The sequence below is a fragment of the Chlorocebus sabaeus genome, chromosome 13 (genome assembly GCF_047675955.1).
Source record: "Chlorocebus sabaeus isolate Y175 chromosome 13, mChlSab1.0.hap1, whole genome shotgun sequence".
NCBI lineage: Eukaryota > Metazoa > Chordata > Mammalia > Primates > Cercopithecidae > Chlorocebus > Chlorocebus sabaeus.
In genome coordinates this window covers 23,642,575-23,668,347 of record NC_132916.1, presented here as the reverse complement: position 1 = coordinate 23,668,347, position 25,773 = coordinate 23,642,575, and the positions used below count along the sequence as shown (strand labels likewise).

The following is a 25,773-nucleotide window of genomic DNA, read 5'->3' as shown; positions in this document are numbered from 1 at the left end:
ATCTTCAAAGTTTATGATAGTAAAAATATCTTACAGTTTCATCGCATGTACAGTTTGCTAGATGAGCGTGAAAGTATAGCCGTACATACACAACACTCGATACAATCATGAAAGTTGGCTGCAGGCCGGGCGTGGTGGCTCACGCCTGTAATCCCAGCACTTTGGGAGGCCAAGGCGGGTGGATCACCTGAGGAGGTCAGGAATTTGAGACCAGCCAACATGGAGAATCGCTTGAACCCGAATGGCGGAGATTGCAGTGATCCCAGATCAGGGACTGTACTCCAGCCTGGGCAACGGAACAGACTGCAAAGGAGAAAAAAAAAGTCGGCTGCAGAGGGCGAAAGTGGATCTCGGAACCTTTATGTTGGGGATCTTTTTTCGGGAGGGACCGGAAAAGAGGTGGGATCGTTTGTCGCGATGTGGGGCGGCGGTAAGCTGGGCTCCTCGGGGGGTTGGCTTTTAAGAGTGCTGGGGCCTGGAGGCCGTAATACAAAAGCTGCACGTCCTCTAATTTCTTCGGCGGGTGAGTGTGTGCGGAGGTCCCTCGCATGCAGTCTATTGCGCGGGCTCGCAGCTCTGCGCATGCGCTGGGGCATGCGCTGGGGGTGGGGCGGTGGGTTGTAGCTGGAGCTCGCGAGGGGTCAGCGCGAAACCTGAGGCTTGGCCCTGGTCCCAGCTCTCTCCATTGTAAACCTGGCATAGTCCCCTTGGCGGACGTCGGGGTAAAGAACTCAGTACCAGTGGTCCTGTCTGGAAAAGCGCAGGCCGCGGGTGTCTCGTGGCTGAGCTCCTTGCCCCAGGAGTCGGAGACCCACTCTGCGTGTGCTGCGGTCTTGAAGGTCATGCATCTTTCCTTTGTCGGGGCAGGAGTAACTCGCGCCTCGTAGTTATGCATAGCTTTGTATCTGTGTTTTGTTTGCACAAAGCTTGCTGTTTTTTCAGAAAGAATTTAAGGCAGCTGTACTACTTTTTGATTAATAGGTTAATTCAACAGACTGCATTTGCAAATGAAATCAAGAAAATAACGCACTGCTCGGTGCTTGTAGACAGTCTGATTTTCGAACTCTCAGTGTTAAGTAGAAACAAGCTCATCTTTTACATGGAACTCTTAACAAATACTGTATGCTAGACACTGTTATGAGCACTGGGAATTTAGAAATGAATGACACCGCAAGTATCTCTTTAAAAATGTTAGGATAGACCTAAGATCAGGATATAATGAACAAAAAAATGGGGAATCTAACCGCCCATTAATAAAGGTTATTAGTTGGTACTATCATACAGTGGAAAAATAGTGCAGCCAATAAAAATGATTTAAATCTATTTGTATCCACATGGAAAAATAATAAGATATAGTGTTAAGAAAGTAAAGTTTCATTGTTTCCTGGAAGAAGCCAAAAACAAAAAAAAGTTACAAATCAGTATGGATAATGAACTTGGAGTTATAGGTGGAGATATATAGAGAAATTTTGCTTTTTTTTTTTTTTTTTTTTTTTTTTTTTTTTTTTTTTTTTTGAGACGGAGTCTCAGTGATTGCCTGTGATAGAGTAGGTGATTTTCTATCATTTTATCCTTTATATGCTTTGCTTTTTATGAACTTTCTTTTAGTAAACGTATGTGTCTTTTATAATCAAAAATTTGGAAAAGATACAGTAAACCTAGTTCCAGTTTTTGAGGGGTGAACATAGAAGGAGCCTCTAATCCATAATTGGGAGCAAGGAAACTTCTTGAATGGGATATTTAGCGAAATCCTGAAGGAGGTGGTCAGTTTTAGAAGCAGTTGGCCAAGGCAGGCAGCTCACTTGAGGTCAGGTGTTCGAGACCAGCCTGGCCAACATGGCGAAACCCCATCTCTACTAAAAATACAAAATTAGCTGGGCATGGCAGTGGGCACTTGTGATCCCAGCTACTCGGGAGGCTGAGGCAGGAGAATCGCTTGAACCTGGGAGGCAGAGGTTGCAGTAAGCCAAGATCACGCCATTGCACTCCAGCCTAAGCAACAGAGTGAGACTCTGTCTCAAAAGAAAAAAAAAAAAAAAGCAGTTGGAAAGGGGAAAGGACCGGCTTGAGAATCTGTGAGAAAGTTTGTGAGTAACCGTAAAAGGTTCCTTGAAAAGTAAAATTTGTAGGTGGAGGGCCGGAGGTAAAGGCAGGGGGTGGCAAGGGATGAGGCAAGAGGCCTTTTTGTCCATGACACATTCATGAAAGGCCAGGTACACCTCCTGAGGTACACTATCCTGCGGACAGTGGAAATTACTGAAGAAGCAACATGAGCAGATTTATGTTTAGGAAATAACACTTGGCAGCTGTCTATATAGCTGTCTTCACAGCTGTCTACATAGAAAGTGGGACGGAAGCAGGCAAGTCTAGGCCCAGGAAGACCTTAGAGTAATCCAGACAATAAATTATGATTGCTGGAAATAAAATATTGGCAGGGTAAAAGTCTGTTACCTGTTTTATTCACCATCAGCATGGTGCCTGGTGGGTGCTGAATAAATGACTTTTCAATAAATAAAATGAAAAAAACCTTTTCCCATTCCTTTAAAATCTCAAATACCAGGATGATCACAGATTCAAGGTAGAGAAGGAATTGGTAGCATTCTGTTTAAATACAAACTCAATTACTCTCTTTCAGTTGTGGTCAGATGGTAGAGTTGTTTTTGTTTTTACTTTTTAGATTAATTAATTATTTTTTTGAGACAAGGTCTTGCTCTGTACCCTAGGCTAGAATGCAGTGGCATGACCACAGTTCATGGCAGCCTTGGCCTCCCTGGCTCAATCGGTCTTCCCACCTCAGCCTCCCAAGTAGCTGGAACTACAAGCAGGCACCACAATGCATGGCTAATTTTTATATTTTTAGTAGAGAAGGTGTTTCACCACATTGTCTAGGCTGGCCTTGAATTCCTAGGCTCAAGCGGTCCACCCACCTTGGTCTCCCAATGTGTTTGGATTACAGGCATCGAGCCACTGCATCTGGTCTAAGGTGGTTTTTAAACCTCTGGAGAATTGTAGCAATACTGATAACTTGGGATTCATTTTCCAGAAATAGAGGAGGTAAGAGAGAGATCAGGGGTTTTCTGTCTATAGAAGGCAGATATTGTTAAAATTTCTAAGGCTTAGTTTCATAATAGTAATACCTTATATGTCCTTATCTATGTATCACAGTTTATATAGTTAAACTTTATTGTTTAATAATATTTCATCTATCTACCTAAAGTCATACAGCAGGTGATATTTGAACTGGGTCTTAAAAGGTAGTCCAGATAGAGTTGGTGGAAAAGGAAATAAAATGAACAAAAGCCAGGCCGAGCACCTTTAATCCCAGCACTTTGGGAGGCCGAGGCAGGTGGATCACTTGAGCTGAGGAGTTTGAAACCACCCTGGGCAGTATAGCAAAACCCTGTCTCTACAAAAAAAAAAAATACAAAATTTAGCTGGGCATGGTGGTGTGCTCCTGTGGACTTCGCTACTGGATAGACTGAGGTAGGAGGATTACCTGAGCCCGGGAGGTAGAGGCTACAGTGAGTCATGAACCCACCACTGCACTCCAGCCTGGGCAACACAGCTGGACCCTGTTTCATAAGTAAGTAAATAAGTAAATAAATAAATAAATAAAATGAGCAAAAGCCTAGATACATGAACTTTATTAAAAAAGAACACTGTAATGGATTTGGGATGGACTGTGAAGGGCTGATTAAAAACCAAATAAATATAAGCTCAAGAGAGAAGTGTGCAGAGACTACAAAAAGACAAAATGTGAAATATAAATGACCATTAAACATAAGAAAAGATGCTTAACCTCACTCATGATAGATTGAAACTACATTAGCTGGGCATGGGGGCCCAAGTTTATAGTCCCAGCTACTCGGGAGGCTGAGGTGGGAGGATCGCTTGGGCGACGTTGGCAGAGATTGTAGTGAGCAGAGGTTGTGCCACTGCACTCCAGCCCAGGTGACAGAGTGAGACCCTGTCTCAAAAACAAAAACAAACTAATTAAAACTACACTAAGATATCATTTTCATGTATTTGATTAGCAAACATAAAAATGTTTAACATAGGCTGGGTGCTATGGCTCAGGCCAGCACTTTGGGAGGCCAAGGCGGGTAGATCACAAGGTCAGGAGATCGAGACCATCCTGGCTAACACAGTGAAACCCCATCTCTACTAAAAATACAAAAAATTAGCCGGGTGTGGTGGCAGGTGCCCATAGTCCTAGCTACTCGGGAGGCTGAGGCAGGAGAATAGCGTGAACCCGGGAGGTGGAGCTTACAGTGAGCCAAGATCGCGCCCCTGCACTCCAGCATCAGCGACTGAGTGAGACTCTGTCTCAAAAAAAAAAAAAAAAGGTTAACACATTGTATGGGTGACAGTGTGGGAAAACCAACATGAGACACTCTCATATATTACCCAAATGATTGTAAATTGGTTCAACATCTATTTAGTGGCAATTACAGATTTACAAAGGCACATACCCTTTGACATCATTCTTGAGATTTTACCTACAGGGACTCTGAAATACATATGAAATGAAAAAAACCTATGTCATTTAATCTCTAGTTGTTGTTGTTGTTGTTGTTTTGAGACAGAGTCTCACTCTTTTGCCCAGGCTGGAGTGAAGTGGCGTGAGCTCGCCCACTGCAATCTCCACCTCCCAGGTTCAAGTGATTCTTGTGCCCCAGCCTCCCGAGTAACTGGGACTACAGGTGCTCACCCGGCCCTAATCTCATAGTGTTGATAATTACTCAAATGCCCATCATTAGGGAACTCCTTAAATAAATAATATAGCCACACAATGAATTAGCACGTAGCCTTTTAAAAAATATGAAATAATTTCCAAGATATGTTGGTAGGTGAGGAAAAACATTCAGAAGAATGAGTGTATTATGCTACATTTTATATAAAATGAGAGAGACTGATACTTTAAAATGATTGTATATGTATAAAATGCCTCTGGAATCTTACATACAAATCTAGTAAGATTGGTTGTTTGTAGGGAGAGAAACTAGATAGCTACAGTCAGGAGTAGGAAAGATACTTTGTACTGTACCCTTTTGTACTTTCTGATTTTTTAAATTTTTGATTTTGAAATAATTTCAGACACAAGAAATGGCAAAAATAGCACAGAGAGGCTGGGTGCGGTGGCTCATGCCTGTAATCCCAACACTTTGGGAGGCTGAGGCAGGCGGATCACTTGAAGTCAAGAGTTTGAGATCAGGCTGGCCAACATGGTGAAAGCCTGTATCTACTAAAAATACAAAAAGTTAGCCAGGCATGGTGGCGTGTGTGCCTATAGTCCCAGTTTCTTGGGAGGCTGAGGTGGGAGAATCACTTGAAACTGGGAGGCGGAGATTGCAGTGAGCTGAGATCATGCCTCTTCAGTCCCATTTGGGCGAGAGAGTGAGACCCTGTTCCCCCAAAAAACAAAACAAGAACCCCAAACACACAGAGAGAATTTCCATATACTATTCACCCAGTTCCTTGGTGATACCATCCATAGCATGTTGTTGAAGCCAGGAAATCAACTTTAGTATAATTGACTCCACTACAGACCTTATTTGGTTTATGCCACCAGTACATGCACTCATTGTGGGAGAGAGCGAGGATGTGTGTGTGTGTGTGCGTGTATACGTAAGTTTTTTGTTTATTATTTAGTTTTTGAGACGGAGTTTTGCTCTTGTCACCCATACTAGAGTGTAATGGTGCGATCTCAGCTCACTATAACCTCTGTCTCCTGGGTTCAAGCAATTCTCCTGCCTCAGCCCCCTGAGTAGCTCATATTACAGGTGCCCACCACCACGCCTGGCTAATTTTTTTATTTTTAGTAGAGACGGGGTTTCACCATGTTGGCCAGACTAGTCTCAACCTTCTAACCTCAAGTGATCCACCTGCCTCAACCTTCCAAAGTGCTGGGATTACAGGCGTGAGCCACCACGCCTGGCCTATTTTGCCTTTCCATATCAATTTTAAAGTCAGTATGTCTGTGTCTACCAAAAAAAAAAAGGCTATTGAGATTTTGATAGGAATTGTATTAAACGTATAGGTCAGTTTGGGGAAAACTGATGTTTTTACTATGTTGAATTTTCCAATATGTCTCATGTTTATTCTTTGATTTATTTCATCAGTGTTGTGTAATTTTAAGCATATAGATTCTGTACATGTTTTTGTTTGATTTATGCAACAATGAAAATTTTTTTGGAATGATTTAAAATGATAAGGCATTTTACATTTTGAATTTTGCCTTCCACTTATTCACTGTTAATATATAGAAACAAGACTGACTTTTTTGTGTTACCTTTGTAATCTTTGACCTTTCTTTTTTTTTTTGAGACAGTTTTGCTCTTCTTGCCCAGGCTGGAGTGCAATGGCGCGACCTCTACTCACTACAACCTCCGTCTCCTGGGTTCAAGCAATTGTCCTGCCTCAGCCTCCCGAGTAGCTGGGATTACAGGCATGCACCACTATGCCCGGCTCATTTGGTATTTTTAGTAGAGACAGGGTTTCTCCATGTTGGTCAGGCTGGTCTCGAACTCCCGACCTCAGATGATCCGCCCAGCTCAGCCTCCCAAAGTGCTGGGATTAGAGGTGTGAGCCACCACGCCTGGCCTTTAATCTTATTAGTTTCAGGAGCCTTTTAAAGATTTCTTAGGATTTTCTATATAGACAATAGGGACAGTTTAATTTCTTCCTTAACATTCTGTATACCTTTTATTTCCTTTTCTTGCCTAATTGCACTGAATAAGACTTTCAGTACTATGTTGAATAAGAGTAGTGAGAATGGATGTGTTTACCTTGTTTCTGATTTTAGGGAGAAAGGGCTTAGTCTTTCACTATTAAGTACTACGTGAGCTATAGGTTTTTATAGCTGTTTTGTAAAATAATTTCCCTTTCATTCTTAGTTTGCCAAAAGTTTTTAATCGTAATGGATATGGATTTTGTTAAATACTTTGTATCAATCAACATGATTATGTTTGGTATTTGTTTTGTTTTGGTTTTTGGTTTTCACTTGTTTGTTTTTTGAGACAGTATTGCTCTGTCTCCCAGGCTGGAGTGCAGTGGTACAATCATGGCTCACTGCAGCCTCTGCCTCCCAGGCTCAAACAGTCTTCCCATCTCAATCTCCTCAGTAGCAAGGACCATGGATGCACACCACTATACTTGGCTAATTTTTAAAGTTTTTCTGTAGAGATAGGGTCTCACTATGTTGCCCAGACTTGTCTCGAACTCCTGGGCTCAAACAATCTTGACTCTTCAGCCTCCCAAAGTGCTGGAACTACAGGTGTGAGCCGCCCCGCCTGGTGTGTTACTCTTTTTTTTTTTTGTTAATATGGTCGATTATATTAACTGATTTTTTAAATGTTGAACTAGTGTTGCATACCTGGAATAAATCTCACGTGGTTGTGCTGTATTGTTCTATTTATATGTTGCTGAATTATATTGTGTGTTGCATACCTGGAATAAATCTCACGTGGTTGTGCTATATTGTTCTGTTTATATGTTGCTAAATTATATTGTGCTAATATTTGCTAAGAATTTTTGTGTCTGTTCCTGAGACGAATTGGTCTGTAGTCTTTGCTGTACTCTTTGATTTTTGTATCAGAGTAATGTTGACTTCATAAAATGGCCTGGGAAGTATTCCTTATCCTTCTATCTTTTTAAGAGATTAAGTAGAATTGGTTGTTATCTCTTTAAATGTTTAGTAGAATTCACCAGCGAAGCCATCCAAGACTGGAGATTTGTTTTTCAGGTTTCTAACTATGAATCCAATTTCTTTAGTAGTTATCAGTTATTCAGGCTCTCTATTTTATCCTATATGAGTTTTGGTAGTTTGTGGTTTTTATGGAATTAGTCCATTTTGTCTAAATTGTAGAACTTCTGAGTGTAGAGTTATTTGTAGTATTCTCTTGTCAACCTTTTAATGTCTATGAGGTCTATAGTAATATCCTTTCTTTATTTCTTGATGTTGGTGATTTACATCTTTTCTTTGTCAGCTTTGCTGGAGGCTTATCAATTTTATTGATTTTTGCAGTGAATTAATTTCAGATTTGATGTATTTTCTATGGCTTTGTTTTGTTTTCAATGTCATTGATTTTCATATTTATTTATTTATTTATTTATTATTTATTTTTTGGCGCAGAGTCTCACTCTGTCACCCAGGCTGGAGTGCAGAGGCACCATCTCGGCTCACTGCAACCTCTGCCTCCCAGGTTCAAGAGATTCTTGTGCCTCAGTCTCCAGAGTCACTGGGATTACAGGCATGTGCCACCATGCGTGGCTAATTTTTGTATTTTTAGCAGAGATAGGCTTTCATCATGTTGACCAGCCTGGTCTCGAACTCCTGACCTCAAGTGATCCACTTGCCATGGCCTCCCAAAGCTCTGGGTTTATAGATATGAGTCCCCTCATCTGGCTGATTTCTATTTTTATCATTTTTTGATTTCTGCTTTCTTGCTTTATGTTTATTTTGCTCTCCTTTTTCTAGTTCTTGAGGTGGAAACTTAGATTGTTGATTCGAGGCCTTTCTTACTTTTCTTTTTTCTTTTCTTTTCTTTCTTTTTTTTTTTTTTTTTTTGAGACAGAGTCTTACTCCATTACCCAGGTTGGAGTGCAGTGGCGCAATCTTGGCTCACTGCAACCTCCATCTCCCGGGTTCAAGCGATTCTTCTGTCTCAGCCTCCCAGGTAGCTGGGACTACAGGTGTGTACCACCATCCCTGGCTAATTTTTATATTTTTAGTAGAGACAGGGTTTTACTATGTTGGCCAGAGACTGGTCTTGAACTCCTGACCTCATGTGATCTGCTTGCCTCGGCCTACCAAAGTGCCCAAAGTGCTGGGATTACAGGTGTGAGCCACCATGCCTGGCCCTTTCTTCCTTTTCAAGGATTATTTTAGTGATATAAATTGCCCTCTCAGTACTCCTTTAGTTATATCCACCAATTTTTATATGTAGTATATTTATTTTCATTTACTTCAATTTTTAAAATATCCCTGAGACTTGTCTTTGACTTATGGATTGTTTAGAAGTATGTTGTTTAATTTCCAAGTGTTTTGCTTTTTACTGTTATTTTTCTATTATTTATTTGATCCTGTTACAGTCAAAAATATAGTTTGTGTGATTTCACTTAAAGTTGTGAAGATTTGTTTTGTGTCTCAGGACATGGTCTATCTTTATGAATGTTCCATGCATGCTTGAAAGAATGTGTATTTTGTTGTTTTGGGGGAAGTGTTTTACACATTTTAAGTAGATTGTATTGAATAATGGTCTTGTTCAGTTCTTCTTTATCCCTGCTGGTTTTCTATCCAGTGGTTCTATCAATTACTGAGACAGGAGTGTTGAAGTCTGCAACTTACAATTGTGGATTTGTTTATTTCTCATTTCATTTCTATGAGTCTTTATGTGTTTTGAAATTCTGTTGTTTGTGGTGTACACAGTTTTTTCAAGACAGAGTCTTGCTCCATTGCCCAGGCCTGGAGTACAGTGGCTCGATCTCAGCTCACTGCAGCCTCTGCCTCCCGGGTTCCTGTGATTCTCCTGCCTCAGCCTCCCGGGTAGCTGGGATACAGGCACATGCCACCACGCCTGGCTAATTTTTGTATTTTTTGGTAGAGATGGTGTTTCACCATGTTGACCAGCTGGTCTTGAACTCATGACATCAGATGATCTGCTTGCCTCAGCCTCCCAAAGCGCTGGGATTACAAGCATGAGCCACTGTGCCTTGCTGGTGCATACAGTATTGCTTTTTCTTCTTGGTGGATTATCCCTTTTATTGTGATGTAATGCCCCTCTGTTTCTGGTACTTTCTTTGCTCTAAAGTCTACTTTGTCTGAATGTTTATTGAACAACTGAGTGTTCTGCAACACAGCTACTGGCTCATAAAGTAGGCCCCTGTGTAAGTTGAGCATATAGAATGGGTGAATGTTTATTTTAGGTTATATATACACATACTTTTTTTTCCTCTGTAAAGGGTGTTGTAAAAATGTAAAATATGTAAAATTCATTTGTAAAAATTCATTTTATGTAGCTAATATAAAAATGTAAATATGTAAAAATTCATTTCATGTAGCTAATATGGAATTGACAGAATTTGAACTAATTTTGACAATTTCAGAATTAATATTATCCTAGTTTAAAACATAACATTTTATATTTGAATATCATTCCTGTCATTTTATGTACATAATGTAGATGTAAAAACTAATGGCATGAAAAACTTTATAAACATATGCATTACGTGTTTTGGCTAATAATTTTAGAAATGTCTGGGTTAGAGTTAGATACTGGAATGTAAAACTTTTATTTTACTTTTTAGGTAAAATCTTAAGTAAAAAACAAACAAAAACCCTTTGTTTATCAATTGCAATGTAACATAGCATTACCATATAAAATAAAATTTTGTCCAGGCCCGGTGAATCCCAGCACTTTGGGAGGCTGAGGCAGGAGTATCCCTTGAGCCCAGGAGTTTCAGACCAGCCTGAGCAACATAGGGAGACCCCATCTCAACAATGACAATAACAACGAAAGTTAGCTGGGCATGGTGGCATGTGCCTGTAGTCCCCACTACTTGGGAAGCTGAGGTGGGAGGAATGCTTGAGCCCAGGAGGTGGAGGCTGCAGTAAGCCGTGATTGTGCCATTACACTCCAACCTGGGTGGCAGAGCAAGACTCTAAAACAAAATAAATAATAAAATCAAATCAAATCTTCAATTACATGCATATGAGGGATTCTTGCTGTGCAATGCTTTTCTCTAGATATTTAATTTTTTTTTTTTTTTCAGTTTATGTGAAGAACCAGCTCAGTTGGATACTACAGATTAAACCAGGGGTTTTCAATGAATACAGAACCATGTGGTTCAAATCCTACAGGACGACCTTTTCCTGTCTGAACAGAGTAAAGAGTTTCAGGTGAGTTTATTATTACCGTGGCAAATATTCACATAATTATTTGCAATAGGTTTTTAGTATTATCTTTAATAAACCCAGTCAGTATGTAATAGTTCATGTGGTTTGATTAAAGTAGCTTGTGTTTATTTAAGTAGTCTCAACTAATGTATTTTCTAATAATTTTTAAATTTGGGGAGTTTCAAACCCACAGAAATGGTAATATAATAATATAGTATACAGACAATAAATAACCTTCATTCAGATTCAGAGATAGCTTTTGTTTTCAATATAAGACTATTACTTAGAGAAGAATTTTTATTTCCTTATAATGTCGTTATGACAAGACACAAACAATGCAGTGCTTAAAATCATAAATATTACTTACAATACCTAATACAGTATTTTAAAATTTTTAGAAATCATAAATGATTTGGGTGCTGCATAAATATGATAAGGTGGCTAAGGTAGTAAAATTGAATGAAAGTAATATCTTTCTATATTTGTTTTTTTTTTTTTTTTTTTTTTTTTTTGAGAGGGAGTCTCGCGCTGTCGCCCAGGCTGGAGTGCAGTGGCCGGATCTCAGCTCACTGCAAGCTCTGCCTCCCGGGTTTGCACCATTCTCCTGCCTCAGCCTCTAGAGTAGCTGGGACTACAGGTGCCCGCCACCTCGCCCGGCTATTTTTTTGTATTTTTTTAGTAGAGACGGGGTTTCACTGTGTTAGCCAGGATGGTCTCGATCTCCTGACCTCGTGATCCGCCCGTCTCGGCCTTCCAGAGTGCTGGGATTACAGGCTTGAGCCACTGCGCCCGGCCTATATTTGTATTTTATAAGCCAACTTTTAACCTTGTGAAAATATTGCATAGCATTAATACTTGAACTCTGTTTGTTTGTTTGTTTTTGAGGCGGAGTTTCACTCCTATTGCCCAGACTGGAGTACAGTGGTGCGATCTCAGCTCACTGCAACCTCCACCTCCCGGCTTCAAGCGATTCTCCTGCCTCAGCCTCCCGAGTCAATGGGATTACAGGCGCCTGCCACCACGGCCAGCTAATTTTTTTTTTTTTTTTTTTTTGAGACAGAGTCTCGCTCTTGTTGCCCAGGCTGGAGTGCAATGGCGCGATCTTGGCTCACTGCAACCTCCGCCTCCCAGGTTCAAGCGAGTCTTCTGCCTCAGCCTCCCGAGTCAATGGGATTACAGGCGCCTGCCACCACGGCCAGCTAATTTTTTTTTTTTTTTGAGACAGAGTCTCACTCTTGTTGCCCAGGCTAGAGTGCAATGGCGCAATCTCGGCTCACTGCAACCTCCGCCTTCCAGGTTCAAGCAGTTCTCCTGCCTCAGCCTCCCGAGTAGCTGGGATTACAGGCATGCGCCACCACACCCGGCTAATTTTGTATTTTTAGTAGAGAAGGAGTTTCACCATGTTGGCTAGGCTGGTCTTGAACTCCTGATCTCAAGTGATCTACCCGCCTCAGCCTCCCAAAGTGCTGGGATTACAGGCATGAGCCACCGTGTCCAGCCTTGAACTCTGTTTTCTAAGTGCTTGTTCCTCCTTGTAAATGAGCCCCTTTGAGATTGGGTTTATATGAAATCATTCTTAGTCAAATGAGCAATCACCTACTGTTATCTATTGTAAATTAGTCCTTGATTACTGAGGCTTTGCATGAAGAATGGACAAGGGGGCTAATATTCCTAAGATAATATTAAAGAGGAATGACGTTTGAATCTCAAAAGAAAAAAAAGTAATGAATATAGAATATGCTCTCGTTATGTGGCTAAAAAAAAGTAATAAAAATGTGAATGGCGTTACTTTTTCTAAGTTAACATCCTTATTATCTTTTACCCGAGCAGCCCTTTGAAGGATTTTTCTATACTATATACTACTACATAGAAGTCAGTGTAGTGTCTAATCCCGCATTATTCCTGTTTGATCCCATTTAATTAAATAAAATTTTAGGCAAATTATATACTTTTCTGGGCTTTTCCCTTCAGATTATTCATTTACCAAGTGCTTCCTGAGCACCGTGTTCCAGAAACTGTACTAGTCACTAAGAATAAAATGGTAAGGAAGACAGTCCATGCCTTGCCTTCATAGTGCTTGTGGTCTAGTGGAAGACAGACATGATCAATCAGATAATCACACAGCCCCATGAAGAAGTACAAAGTGGTATAGGAATTAAAATAGGGGGATAGGGGGATGAGGGGAACATGACCCAGTTTTGAGGATCAGGGAAGATTTTTTTTTTTTTTTTTGAGACAGACTCTTGCTCTTTCACCCAGGCTGGAGTGTAGTGGCATGATCTCAGCTCACTGTAGCCTCCACCTCCCTGGTTCAAGCAATTCTCATGCCTCAGCCTCCCAAGTAGCTGAGATTACAGGCACCTGCCACCACGCCTGGCTACAGGGTTTCACCATGTTTGCCAGGCTAATCTGGAACTCCTGACCTCAGGTGATCCACCTGCCTCAGCCTCCCAAAATGCTGGGATTACAGATGTGAGCCACCATGTGCAGCAGATCAGGGAAGATTCTTAGATAACATTTAATTGAAACTAAGATCTGAAGGATGAGAAGGAATTAATTAGGTGTTTGGGAGAGGAAAGGAAGGAGGTGGGAAGAATGTTCCAGACAGAGGGAACAACTAACCTATGTGAAGTACCTGAGGAAACAGCGTGCATGACCAGTCCAAAGAACTGAAAAAGGACCAATGTGGCTGGAGTAGGAAGGATGAGGAGAATAGAAGGAAGTGAGTTTGGAAAGGGAGGAAACTGAGCACTAAATAATTCAGAACTTTGTAAACTATGCTAAGGAATTTTAGTCTTTTTTCTAATGGTGCTGGGAAGATATGGAAGCATTTTATTCAGGAAAATAACAATCAGATTTGTATTGTAGAACAATCACTCTAGATGCATCATGGAGAACAGATTGGAAAGGGATGAGGTAGGAAGCAGCTCCCAGTTAGAAGGCTAGGACAATAGTTCAGGCAAGAGATGGGTGCTTGGGTTAGAATTGTGGCAGTAGAAATGGAGCAGAGAAGATGGAGGTACCTGTGTTCAAATCCCAGCCCCACCATTTACTTAATCTCTGAGCCTCCCTTTTCTTATCTGTAAAATAGAGATAATAATAGTACCCACTTGCAGAGTTGTTGGAAGGGTTAAGTGAGGTAATATATGTGGAACTCTTAATACCTGGAATTTAATAAGTGCTCAATAAATGGTAGCATTTTTTTATTTATTTATTTATTTATTTATTTATTTATTTTGAGACAGAGTCTCGCTCTGTTGCCCAGATTGGAGTGCAGTGGCGCAGTCTCGGCTTGCTGCAATCTCCACCTCCCGGATTCAAGCGATTCTCCTGCCTCAGCCTCCTGAGTAGCTGGGATTAGAGGTATACACCACATGCCCAGCTAATTTTTGTATTTTTAGTAGAGATGGGTTTCACCATGTTGGTCAGGCTGGTCTCAGACTCCTGACCTCTTGATCTGCCCCTTTCGGCCTCCCAAAGTGCTGGGATTACAGATGTGAGCCACCACACCCAACCAGCTATTATTATTATTATTATTATTATTATTATGATTAGAAGGCTAAGTTTTATAAAGTTCTGTTTTGAATTGAAACTTACTTGGAAAGCAATTTTGTTTCATCTGTGAATATATATATTTATAAGCAGTGTGATTATAAGAAAACTTGGTTTTAAGCGTCAATATTGAGCAATATACAGATTTAGAATATAATAAATTATAAATAAGACTATCTTTCTACATGATATATCCCACGTTAAACATTTCTTCAAAACAGCAGTATTTGCCTGGTTCTTCGTTTTCACCTCTTAGGTACCGTTGGGCGAGACTGTACAGTACTTCCCAAACCACTGTCGACAGCGGTGAGGTAAAAACCTTCTTGGCCCTGGCTCACAAATGGTGGGATGAGCAAGGAATATATGCACCTCTTCATTCCATGAATGACCTGAGGGTGCCATTTATTAGGTAACATTCCAGAAACTCTAAGTCTTTTTAAATGGAACTTTTAAAGAATTCATATTTCACATTCCTTTTTCTCTTAGTTTATACCTAGTTAAAAATGCTGCACATTAAGTTTGCTTTGGAAATTAGGGAGATTCTTTTCAATTACCACTGTTTGAAACCATTAATTTTTAATAATATCATGCAAGGTCTAGGCTGCTTTCATAGCTTAAGTTGAAGCCTATTTGTACATTATCAAGTTAATTACAATTAAGTTCTTATAAAAGCAAACTAGGGTCTTATGGCATCAAGGCCATTTTATTTTATTTTATTATTTTATTTATTTATTTATTTATTTATTTATTTATTTTTAAAATGGACTCTCGCTTTTGTCACCCAGGCAGGAGTGCGATGTCATGATCTTGGCTCACTGCAACCTCCACCTCCTGGATTCAAGCGATTCTCCTGCCTCAGCCTCCTGAGTAGCTGGGATTACAGGCATCTGCTCCCATGCCCAGCTAATTTTTGTATTTTTCGTAGAGACAGGGTTTCACTATGTTGGCCAGGCTGATCTCAAGCTCCTGACCTCAGGTGATCCACCCGCCTCAGCCTTCCAAAGTGCTAGGATGACAGGCATGAGCCACTGTGCCTGGCCCAAGGCCATTTTATAACTACAGACCTACTGTGGCGAAACTGACTTAGGCAGTTCTGGTAAAGTTTTGATTCAACAATTTTTTTTGAGAACTTACCTCATACAGAGCTCAGGGACTAGACTATAAAAGACTCTAAGATGAATGAAACATAATCTATGTGCTTCAGGAACTTATAGGTTGCTGTGGGAGTTAAGAAAAGGCAAGAGTTCATCAGGGCTTACATTTAAGAAATTGTTCATTTGTTCTTCTGTCCATTTATGTATTCATCAAACAATTTTGCGCAAAGCACTGTAACAGACACAGAATATCTGACTCAGACTTTGCCCTCAAGGAACTTCCTGGTTGGTTTTTGTTGGTTCATCCAGAATCAATGTAGCAAAAAGAGAAACACTGGCGTCCTTTAATACCACTGACTTGGCCGGGCGTGGTGGCTCAAGCCTGTAATCCCAGCACTTTGGGAGGCCGAGACGGGTGGATCACGAGGTCAGGAGACCGAGACCATCCTGGCTAACACGGTGAAACCCCGTCTCTACTAAAAAATACAAAAAACTAGCCGGGCGAGGTGGCGGGCGCCTGTAGTCCCAGCTACTCGGGAGGCTGAGGCAGGAGAATGGCGTGAACCCGGGAGGCGGAGCTTGCAGTGAGCCGAGATCCGGTCACTGCACTCCAGCCCGGGCGACAGAGCAAGACTCTGTCTCAAAAAAAAAAAAAAAAAAAAAAAAATACCACTGACTTTGTGGATCACTGCAACAAATCGTAAAGCAAAGAAAAACAGAAATGTCATTCTTGTAAGCTAGAACACTGGTTCTCAAAGTGTAGGCCCTTGACAGTGACATTAGTTCCCCTAGGAACTCATTAGAAATGCAAATTATCATGTGTCATCAGGGACCTACTGCTCTGGGGAGGGATCAGCACTCCATTTTAAGCAAACTTTTTACATGATTCTGATGTATACCAAGTTTGAGAATTACTCTATTCAAACTGCTGAGACACCTTTAACTAGACATCACACATAATAACCCAGGGCAGTGCAAGCTATGGTTAAAAGTTTAGATTTTATTTTGAGCATAATTAGAACCCATCAAAGGAAAGTGGTATGATCTAAATTATGATGTAAAGGAGTCATTTTAGCTGCTGTTTAAAGAATGGAATGGACTTCATTTGAAATGGGTCTTTTCTGTATAACTTTCCAGAATGATCTACTTAACCACTATCCATGTTATTCTTAGAATTCAATTAATTTTAATGGTAATAGAAGATATCTTAAGATATCCTCATTATGAATAATATTTATTTTAATATAAGTATAATTAAAATTTATGCATAATCCTCTCTATATATGTATGTTTAGTTTACAATACTGTTAGGTATATATATACTTGTGTGTATATGTGTGTATTCATATGTTTGTATAGGTAAAGTATTACTGTGATTATCTTAGAAGTAAGTTTACTTGATTTAGATGCCGGTTTACATGCTCATACATGAAAACACCACTCACTGAGAAGATTAAAAGACATTTTATTTCAAAGGGAATATAGACAAATTCTGAAAATATAGGTCTCCCATCTGCTTTTTCTAAGCTCTGTAAAATAACCTATTTGCTGCTGACATGAAATGGGCCTAGCAAGTATTGACAGCAAAGTCAAAACATGTGTCATGATATCTCAAGCGATTGAAATTAGGTTAATCTAGATTATTTCAAAAATTGTTCCTTATATTATTACTAAAACAATAATTAAGTCATAATTACTACTAGATTATTTCAGACCTTTAAGCCTCCTGCTTTTTATTATTGAAAATGTTTTATAAATTAAATGTCGCTTAATGTTGAAAGATCTAGTTATCAAAAATATAAATAATGTATTTAAATGGAGGTTAATAGTTCCTTGAAACTGCATACATTTTTGACTTTTCATTGATAAAATTAATTATTTGTTTTGGTGTGTTTTCAATTTTTTAAAAAAGAGACAATCTTCTGAAAACAATACCTAATCATCAGCCAGGAAAAGCTTTGTTTGGGATGAAGATTCTTGACGTTGGCTGTGGTGGTGGGCTGTTAACTGAAGTAAGTGATAGCATTCCTGCCATTTTTAACTGGGGGAAAAAATTAAGAAGTAGACTTCTGCCTCATTTATTCTTTCAACAAATAATATTATTCATTAAAAAAAGAAATGCATGTTGGGAGGCCGGGGTGAGTGGATCACCTGAGGTCAGGAGTTCGAGACCAGCCTGGCCAACATGGCGAAACCCTGTCTCTACTAAAAATACAAAGATTAATTAGCTGGGCGTGGTAGCGGGCACCTGTAATCCCAGCTACTCAGGAGGCTGAGGCAGGAGAATCACTTGAACCCGGGAGGCAGAGGTTGCAGTGAGCTGAGATCACGCCACTGCACTCTAGCCTGGGCAACAAAGAGAGACTCTGTCAAAAAAAAAAAAAAAAAAAAAAAAAATCCATAATATTGATTTTAATCTTTTTTTTTTTTTTTTTTTTTTTGAGACAGAGTTTGACTTTTGTTGCCCAGGTTGGAGTGCAGTGACACCATCTCAGCTCACTGCAACCTCCGCCTCCCAGTTTCAAGCGATTCTCCTGCCTCAGCCTCCTGACTAGCTGGGATTACAGGCTCCCACCACCATGCCCGGCTAATTTTTAGTAGAAACAGGGTTTCACCATGTTGGCCAGGCTGATCTTGAACTCCTGACCTCAGGTAATCCACCCACCTCAGCCTCTCAAACTGCTGGGATTATGGGCATGAGCCACCGTGCCTGGCCAACCTGTGTTTAAAAACTTGGGCATGTCATGGGAAATGACTAAATACAAAAGCTGAGAGAAGAATTAGTTATGAAAAATCATTTCTAGTCAGAGAAAAAAAACTTTTGAGAAAAGATTGTTCTTTAGAAAATTTGAATATTTCAAAAATGATTGCTGTTTTTTCAATGGCTTGTTACATTTATTGCACTTTAAATATGTTAATACTGTACTATATGCAAGTAAATGTATCTAGAGTACATAGACAAAATTTTTTTCACTGTCTTCGGGTAGTTTTTTTTTTAAATCAGTTTTTTGTTGTTTTCATTGTTCTTCTTACCTTTAAGTGTTTGATTGTGGAAAATTTCAAATGTGTACAAACTAGAGAAAATGTATATGAATTTCCATGTATCCATAAATGATGTCCAGTATTTATCACCTCATGGTTAATCTTTTTTTTTTTTTTTTTTTTGAGACGGAGTCTCGCTCTGTCGCCCAGGCTGGAGGGCAGTGGCCGGATCTCAGCTCACTGCAAGCTCCACCTCCCGGGTTATGGTTAATCTTGTTTCATTTTTGATAAGCTTTTTATTGCTAACATATGTTCTATTTTCTTCCTGAGGGTAACAGCTTTTTATGCTATTAGCCTCTAGGGCGGCTTGGGGCTTCAGTTATTGGAATCGATCCTGTGGATGAGAACATTAAAACAGCACAGTGCCATAAATCATTTGATCCCGTCCTGGATAAGAGAATAGAGTACAGAGTGTGTTCCCTGGAAGAGATTGTGGAAGAGACTGCAGAAACATTTGATGCTGTGGTAGCTTCTGAAGTTGTAGAACATGTGATTGATCTAGAAACATTTTTACAGTGCTGCTGTCAAGTGTTAAAAGTAAGGCTTATGGAGTTTACATCTTGGTTTCTTCTTCTGAGTGTGTGTATATGTATCTATAGCAATAAAATGGTCCATAATGCATTAGCAGTCCAGCAGGCATGGTACAGTAGAGAAGAAACCAGGAAGCCTGGATAAGGGGACAGCATCTCTGCTGTAGATTTCTTCTACCCCTCAGTTTTCCCTTACTACCGGGGTCTTCCTGTGTCCTGTTAGTATATTGGATGTCCAGGGATCTTGAAAAATGTTGGTGCTGGTTGGATATGGTGGCTTACGCCTGTAATCCCAGCACTTTGGGAGGCCAAGGTGGGCAGATCACTTGAGGCCAGGAGTTCGAGATTAGCCTGGGTAACGTGGTGAAGCCCCGTCTCTACTAAAAATAGAAAAAGTTAGCTGGACATGTTGGTGCACGCCTGTAATCCCAGATACTGAAGAGGCTGAGGCACAAGAATCGCGTGAACCCAGCAGGTGGAGGTTGCAGTAAGACGAAATTGCATCACTGCACTCCAGCCTGGGCAACAGAGTGAGACCCTGTCTCCAAAAAAAAAAAGAAAAAAAAGAAAAATATTGGTGCTGAATACTGGAAAACCATACACTTATAGCAGTATTTTTCCATTGATGTAGTTGGGGTTAAATACTTAATAGATATTGAATGACAATTATAAGACATTGATTTGAGGCCAGGCATAGTGGCTCACACCTGTAACCCCAGCACTTTGGGAGGCGAAGGCGGGTGGATCACCTGAGATCAGGAGTTCAAGACCAGCCTGACCAACATGGAGAAACCCTGTGTCTACTAAAAATACAAAATTAGCTGGGTGTAGTGGCGCATGCCTGTAATCCCAGCTTCTCAGGAGGCGGAGGCAGGAGAATCACTTGAACCTGGGAGGCAGAGGTTGCAGTGAGCTGAGATTGTGCCTGGGCAATAAGAGCGAAACTCTGTCTGAAAAAAAAAAAAAAAAAAGAAAAGAAAGAAATTGATTTGGGTGAATACTTAAAAATCAATAAAAATAATTATTATCATAAGTTTAAATAACATAAGTAATTCTGTATGGGGTAAATGCATAATAGTTTACAGTTTATAAAAGAATATTTCATAAATATGATCTCACTTGATCTTACCTACCACTAGGTGAGGAAGGAGAGGCAGGTATTGTTATCATATCACCTACGAGGACTCAGGATTTGTGAGAAGTCAGAGGTCACTAGGCATGTAAGTGGGGCTTAAGGCCAGACCAGTTGACTCCAAGTTTGGTTCTCTCCACTACTTACTATGCTTATATAGTATAATTTGCGACAGACTTCGTTCTCTGAATGTGGTTCTAAGTTTTCTTTTAATAAATCCCCCTGACGTATTATTATTATTACTATACTGACTCTGTTGTTCACATATTTAGGAGGTGACAACCTCAAGTCAAAAGCTAAAAGAATGAAATGCTTAGCTCTTATCGAAATAGAGCTTTTTTTTAAAAAAAATGTTATTTTTAAGTAATTTTAAATTTATAGCAAAATTGCAAAGATAGTACAGTGTGCCTTTCACCTGTCTTCCCGTTAGGTTAACATCTCACATCATAAGGGTAGGAACTAGGATGAGTCAAGTGAGGCACCTGGGGCACGAAATTGCAGGAGACAGCTCCTCTCAGGTGCTGACCCTGCACTTGCACACCCTGAAAGGGGTTGCCTATTTAAATTCTGTGCCCTAGAAACCTCACTTGCCTCATTATAGTTCTAGCCCTATATATAACCCATGGTACCATTCTCAAAACTAAGAAATTAACATCAGCATTGTACTTATTAACTGCACTACAGAGCCTGTTAAATTTTATTTTTTTTATTTTTATTTTTTTGCTAATATCAGTTTGCTGTTACAGGATCCGAACCAGATTCCTGCATGTATTTACTTGTCATTTCTCCTTAGTCTTCTTCAATCCGTGACAGTTTCTTGGTGTTTCCTCTTTTTTCTTGACAAGGTCTTACTGTGTCACCCAGGCTAGAGTGTCCTGGCAAGATCACTGCTCATTGCAGCCATTTCCTGGACTCAAGCCATGCTCCCATCTCAGCCTTCCAAGTAGCTTGGACCACAGGTGCATGACACCATGTCCAGCTAATTTTAATTTTTAATTTTATATTTTACTTTTTTGTAGAGACAGGGTCTCCCTATGTTGCCCAGGCTGTTCTCAAAATCCTGGGCTCAAGGGATCCTGCCGCTTCAGCTTCCCAAACTGCTGGGATTACAGGCATGAGCTACTGTGTGCCTCGCCCTTGTTTCCTCTTAAGTAGAGTTTTACTAGGCTTATCTCTTATTTTCCAAATAAAACTTCTTAATTGATTGTTAATTCTTGTTTTATATGTCAGTCAGTGTGTATGAATGGAGGTTCTTTGACACATATGAGGGATGCTGGCATTGTAGGGTTTAAAACTAATTTTTGCTTTAATGGAAAGCCTATGTTTTGAAAATGACTATTGCTTACCACCATTTCCTTAGAGCATGAGTTTGTAGAACACAGATTAGATATTCATAAGTGACTTTTTTTTTTTTCCCAGAGACATGATCTTCCTCTGTCACCCAGGCTAGAGTGCAGTGGCACCATCATAGCTCACTATAACCTCAAACTCCTGGACTCAAGTGATCCTCCCGCCTCAGCCTCCCAAATAGCTATGTCTACAGGTGCTCAGCACCATGCCTGACAGTTTTTTTAAATACATTTTTTGTGGAGATGGGGGTCTCGCTATGTTGACCAGGCTTGTCTTGAACTCCTGGTCTCAAGCTATCCTCCTGCCTCAGCACTAGAATTATAGGCATGAGCCACCATGCCTGGCTTATAAGTGATTCTTAAGATATTTTAGAGTTTGAAGTCGCAGTGAGCTATGATCATGCCACTAAAGGAAAAAAAAGATATTTTAGAATACTGGAGCTTTTCAGAGGAAAGTTAAAATGTGTGACAATATAGTGTAGGATATGTTTGTTTTTAATTTAAAGGCATACTCCAGTATTTCAGGGCCCCCTCTTGTCTTTTTTATTTTTGGCTTAGAGTGGTATCTAAGATATATTATCTCTTTCTCCCAACTCCCCTTTCTTTCTCTCTTTCTTTCTATATGTCTATAGTAATATAATTATTTTGGAGGGAATCTTTGCCATTTTTTCCCCATCAGGCTAATGAGAATGTATAAAAGAGAGAGGGGACATTAATATCCTTGCCATTTGTGAGGCAACATAGGAAACATCATAAATACATTTACTATAAAGTGGCAGACCGAGGCCGGGCACAGTGCCTCACACCTGTAATCCCAGCCCTTTGGGAGGCCGAGGCAGGTGGATCACGAGGTGAGGAGTTCGGGACCAGCCTGACCAGCCAAGATGATGAAACCCTGTCTCTACTAAAAATACAAACGTCAGCCAGGCATGGTGGCAGCCACCTGTAATCCCAGCTACTTGGGAGGCTGAGGCAGGAGAATTACTTGAACCCGGGAGGCGGAGGTGGCAGTAAGCTGAGATTGTGCCACTGCACTCTACCCTTGGCGACACAGCAAGACTTCGTCTCAAAAATAAAATAAAATAAAATGGCACACTGAATAGTCCTATAAGTCCTTTGCATTCATCCCAGTGCTTATGTTGTTCTCTTTATATAAATATATATCACTTCAACCTCCGCCTCCTGTGTTCAAGTGATTCTCCTGCCTCAGCCTCCTGAGTAGCTGGGAATACAGGCACTTGCCACCATGCCCAGCTTATTTTTGTATTCTTAGTAGAGATGGGGGTCTCACCATGTTGGCCAGGCTGGTCTCAAACTCCTGATCTCAAGTGATCTGCCTGCCTTAGCCTCTCAAAGTGCTGGGAATACAGGTATAAGCCATCATGGCCGGCCACTCTTTATATTTTTTATAAAAATGAAATAAAAACAAAAAATGTTCAAACCTAATCATTAATGTTTTAGTGAGAGAATACTTAATGGTAGTACTTCCCTGCATAAGATGTATAGCTCTGTGCTGTAACAAACAAGTTAAGACAGGCTCAGCCCTTACAATGAAAACTGTTTTGACATATGTTAGAATGTGAATGTGGACATGTAACAAGGAAGAGCAGCCTGATCTCATTTTTATTGTAAAGTGTTTGGTATGTACAAAAGAATATATAAATATAAATCATAATTATGTATCATCTTAAGAGTTGTAAGCACTGTTGTATATTCTCACTGAGTACATCTAAAATGCCTTTTATAGTGAACTTCCCAAGAGAAGAAAAAATGCTATTTTGCTGAATTATATTTTATTCATACATATATATTTTAACGGCACTCAGATTATTTGGAAGAAAGGAAGAGGGAGGGGGAAACTTAACTTTTACTTAACTGATACACTTAACCTTTTACATTTTACTTCTATATAATTTCATTTCTTTTAGCCCAGTGGTTCTTTATTCATTACTACAATCAACAAAACACAGCTTTCCTATGCCTTGGGCATTGTTTTTTCAGAGCAAATTGCAGGTATTGTACCAAAAGGTACTCATACATGGGAGAAGTTTGTTTCACCTGAAACACTAGAGAGCATTCTGGAATCAAGTAAGTATTAAGAGAATTTTTTCCAATTTTCCAGGCCTAACTGAACTTTTAATATGCCAGTAATTATTACACACTTAGCCTAGCACTTAATAAAATAGGCCACTATGTTTTTGGATGTTGGTTTTATCTTCTCAACTAGGTCATAAACTCGTTGAAGTTAGGATTAAGTAGTAGATACCACTTTTCTTTTACCTGTCACCCCCTAACCCAGGGCCAAGCGGATAACAGATGATCAATGAATACTTTTTGGCTGTTTAGTCCTCACTTGTTTAAGAAAGAGACACAAATGTCTGTTATTTACACATTCTCCGTCTACCCTATTGAGCCCTGCTTGTATCAGCTTATCTTACATATTATTTTTCCTGATTCCACCACAGTTACATATATTTTGAACTTCAGTATCACTTTTTTATGTATTTTATATGACTTACAGCATGACTTCATGGTTATTTTGGAGTTTTTTTCTTCATCCTTTTATGGCCTGTAAGCTACCTGAAGGCAAGACTATGTCTCCTTTTTGTACTCTCTAAAATGCCTAGCTGTGGTTTACACAGAGTGAGCTCTCAATTTATGTGATGAATTCCGGTCAAGTAATAGTGCTTGTCAGTTCATTTATTTGGCATTTGGTATTCCTACTGAGTACTTAGACTCCTATATTTCTTATGTTTTTTTTTTTTCATGTAAGTCTATCAGTAAACTTGATTTTACTTGGAATATTATCAGTACATAGCAATGTAGTAAATTCTAAAGATTTCTGTGAGTAACTTTGTTGAAAATAAAGTAAGACTGCATGCAGTGGCTCATGCCTGTAATCCCAGCATTTTGGGAGGCCGAGGCAGGCAGATTATTTGAGGTCAGGAGTTCGAGACCAGCCTGGCCAATGTGGCGAAACCCTGTCTCTACTGAAAATACGAAAATTAGCCAGGTGTGGTGGCGCATGCCTGTAATCCCAGCTACTTGAGAGTCTGAGGCAGGAGAATCACTTGAAATCAGGAGATGGAGGTTGCAGTGAGTCGAGATTGTGCCACTGCACTCCAGTCTGGGCCACAGAGTGAAACTCTGTCTCACAAAAAAAAAAAAAAAAGAAAGGGGGGGGGGGGAGAGAGAGAGAGAGAGAGAGAGAGAGAAAGAAAGAAAGAAAGAGAAAGAAAGAAAGAAAAGAAAGAAAGAAAGAAAAAATAAAGTAGGAAAAAAAATGTTTTAAAGATGCATTATGGGGGCAATCTCCTGTTGGCACATATTTTTTAATAACAGCTAACATTTATTGAGTACTTACCAAACTCCAAGCATTGTGCTAGTTTACACACATAGCTCATCTAATTCTAACAGTTCTGTGATACAAGTTCTATACATGTAAGAAAACTGAGATTTAGAAAGTTAAGTGGCTTGCCCATGGTCACCATATAATAGATACCCGAGCTGAGATTTGAATCCAGGCAGACTGCTTTGGAGTATGTGTCCTAATTGCGACTTACTGAAGTTCTGCACTAAATTGTGATTAGTGCTTAGTTACAAATACATTTGCCGATTAAGTTAGGAATCCTTTTTCTTCTTCTTTTCCTATCCATTTAGTGTATTCTCAGCATTTTTAATGCAGGGAGTTGCATGAAACTCTTGGAAATTGGAAGGAAAATATTTATTAAATCTACTCTTTCTGATTTTTTTTTCAGATGGTCTGTCAGTTCAAACAGTGGTAGGAATGCTCTATAACCCCTTCTCAGGTTACTGGCATTGGAGTGAAAATACCAGCCTTAACTATGCAGCTCATGCTGTGAAATCCGGGGTCCAGGAACACCCAGTGTCTGCTGAGTTTGCTTTCAAGGGAGAAACAGAAGAGCTCCAAGCTAATGCCTGCACCAATCCAGCTGTGCATGAAGAGCTGAAGAAATGAATTGTTTCTGAGGACTATGGTAATATGGCTTGGATATCTGATGTTTTCAAATATAAGAAATATATAATTTATCCTTTGAGAGAGAATCATGAAGAAAAGAAGGCCAATAAAAAGGGCTAAAACCTTGATCAGAAGTTTTTGTTATTTCATCTAATAGCTACTTTCAAGGGATTCTATGAATAAAAAGTTTTGTCAAGA

General features: G+C 39.8%; 1 protein-coding gene across 5 annotated transcripts; it reads left to right on the top strand.

Annotated features, from left to right (window-relative positions):
* Positions 1–367: 367 nt before the first annotated feature.
* Positions 368–25,773, top strand: COQ3 (coenzyme Q3, methyltransferase). 5 transcript variants are annotated; one of them, XM_038001093.2, is made up of 7 exons: positions 368–430; positions 10,774–10,900; positions 14,706–14,858; positions 17,456–17,555; positions 18,880–19,122; positions 23,525–23,684; positions 25,355–25,773. In XM_038001093.2, exons 1-7 carry the CDS (start codon positions 418–420, stop codon positions 25,573–25,575), a joined length of 1,017 nt encoding a protein of 338 aa, XP_037857021.1. In that variant the 5' UTR covers positions 368–417; the 3' UTR covers positions 25,576–25,773. The 5 variants fall into 5 exon arrangements, with proteins under 5 accessions (XP_037857021.1, XP_037857020.1, XP_037857022.1 ...); XM_038001092.2 differs by having other exon boundaries at positions 389–523; XM_038001095.2 differs by lacking the exon at positions 368–430 and adding an exon at positions 651–839.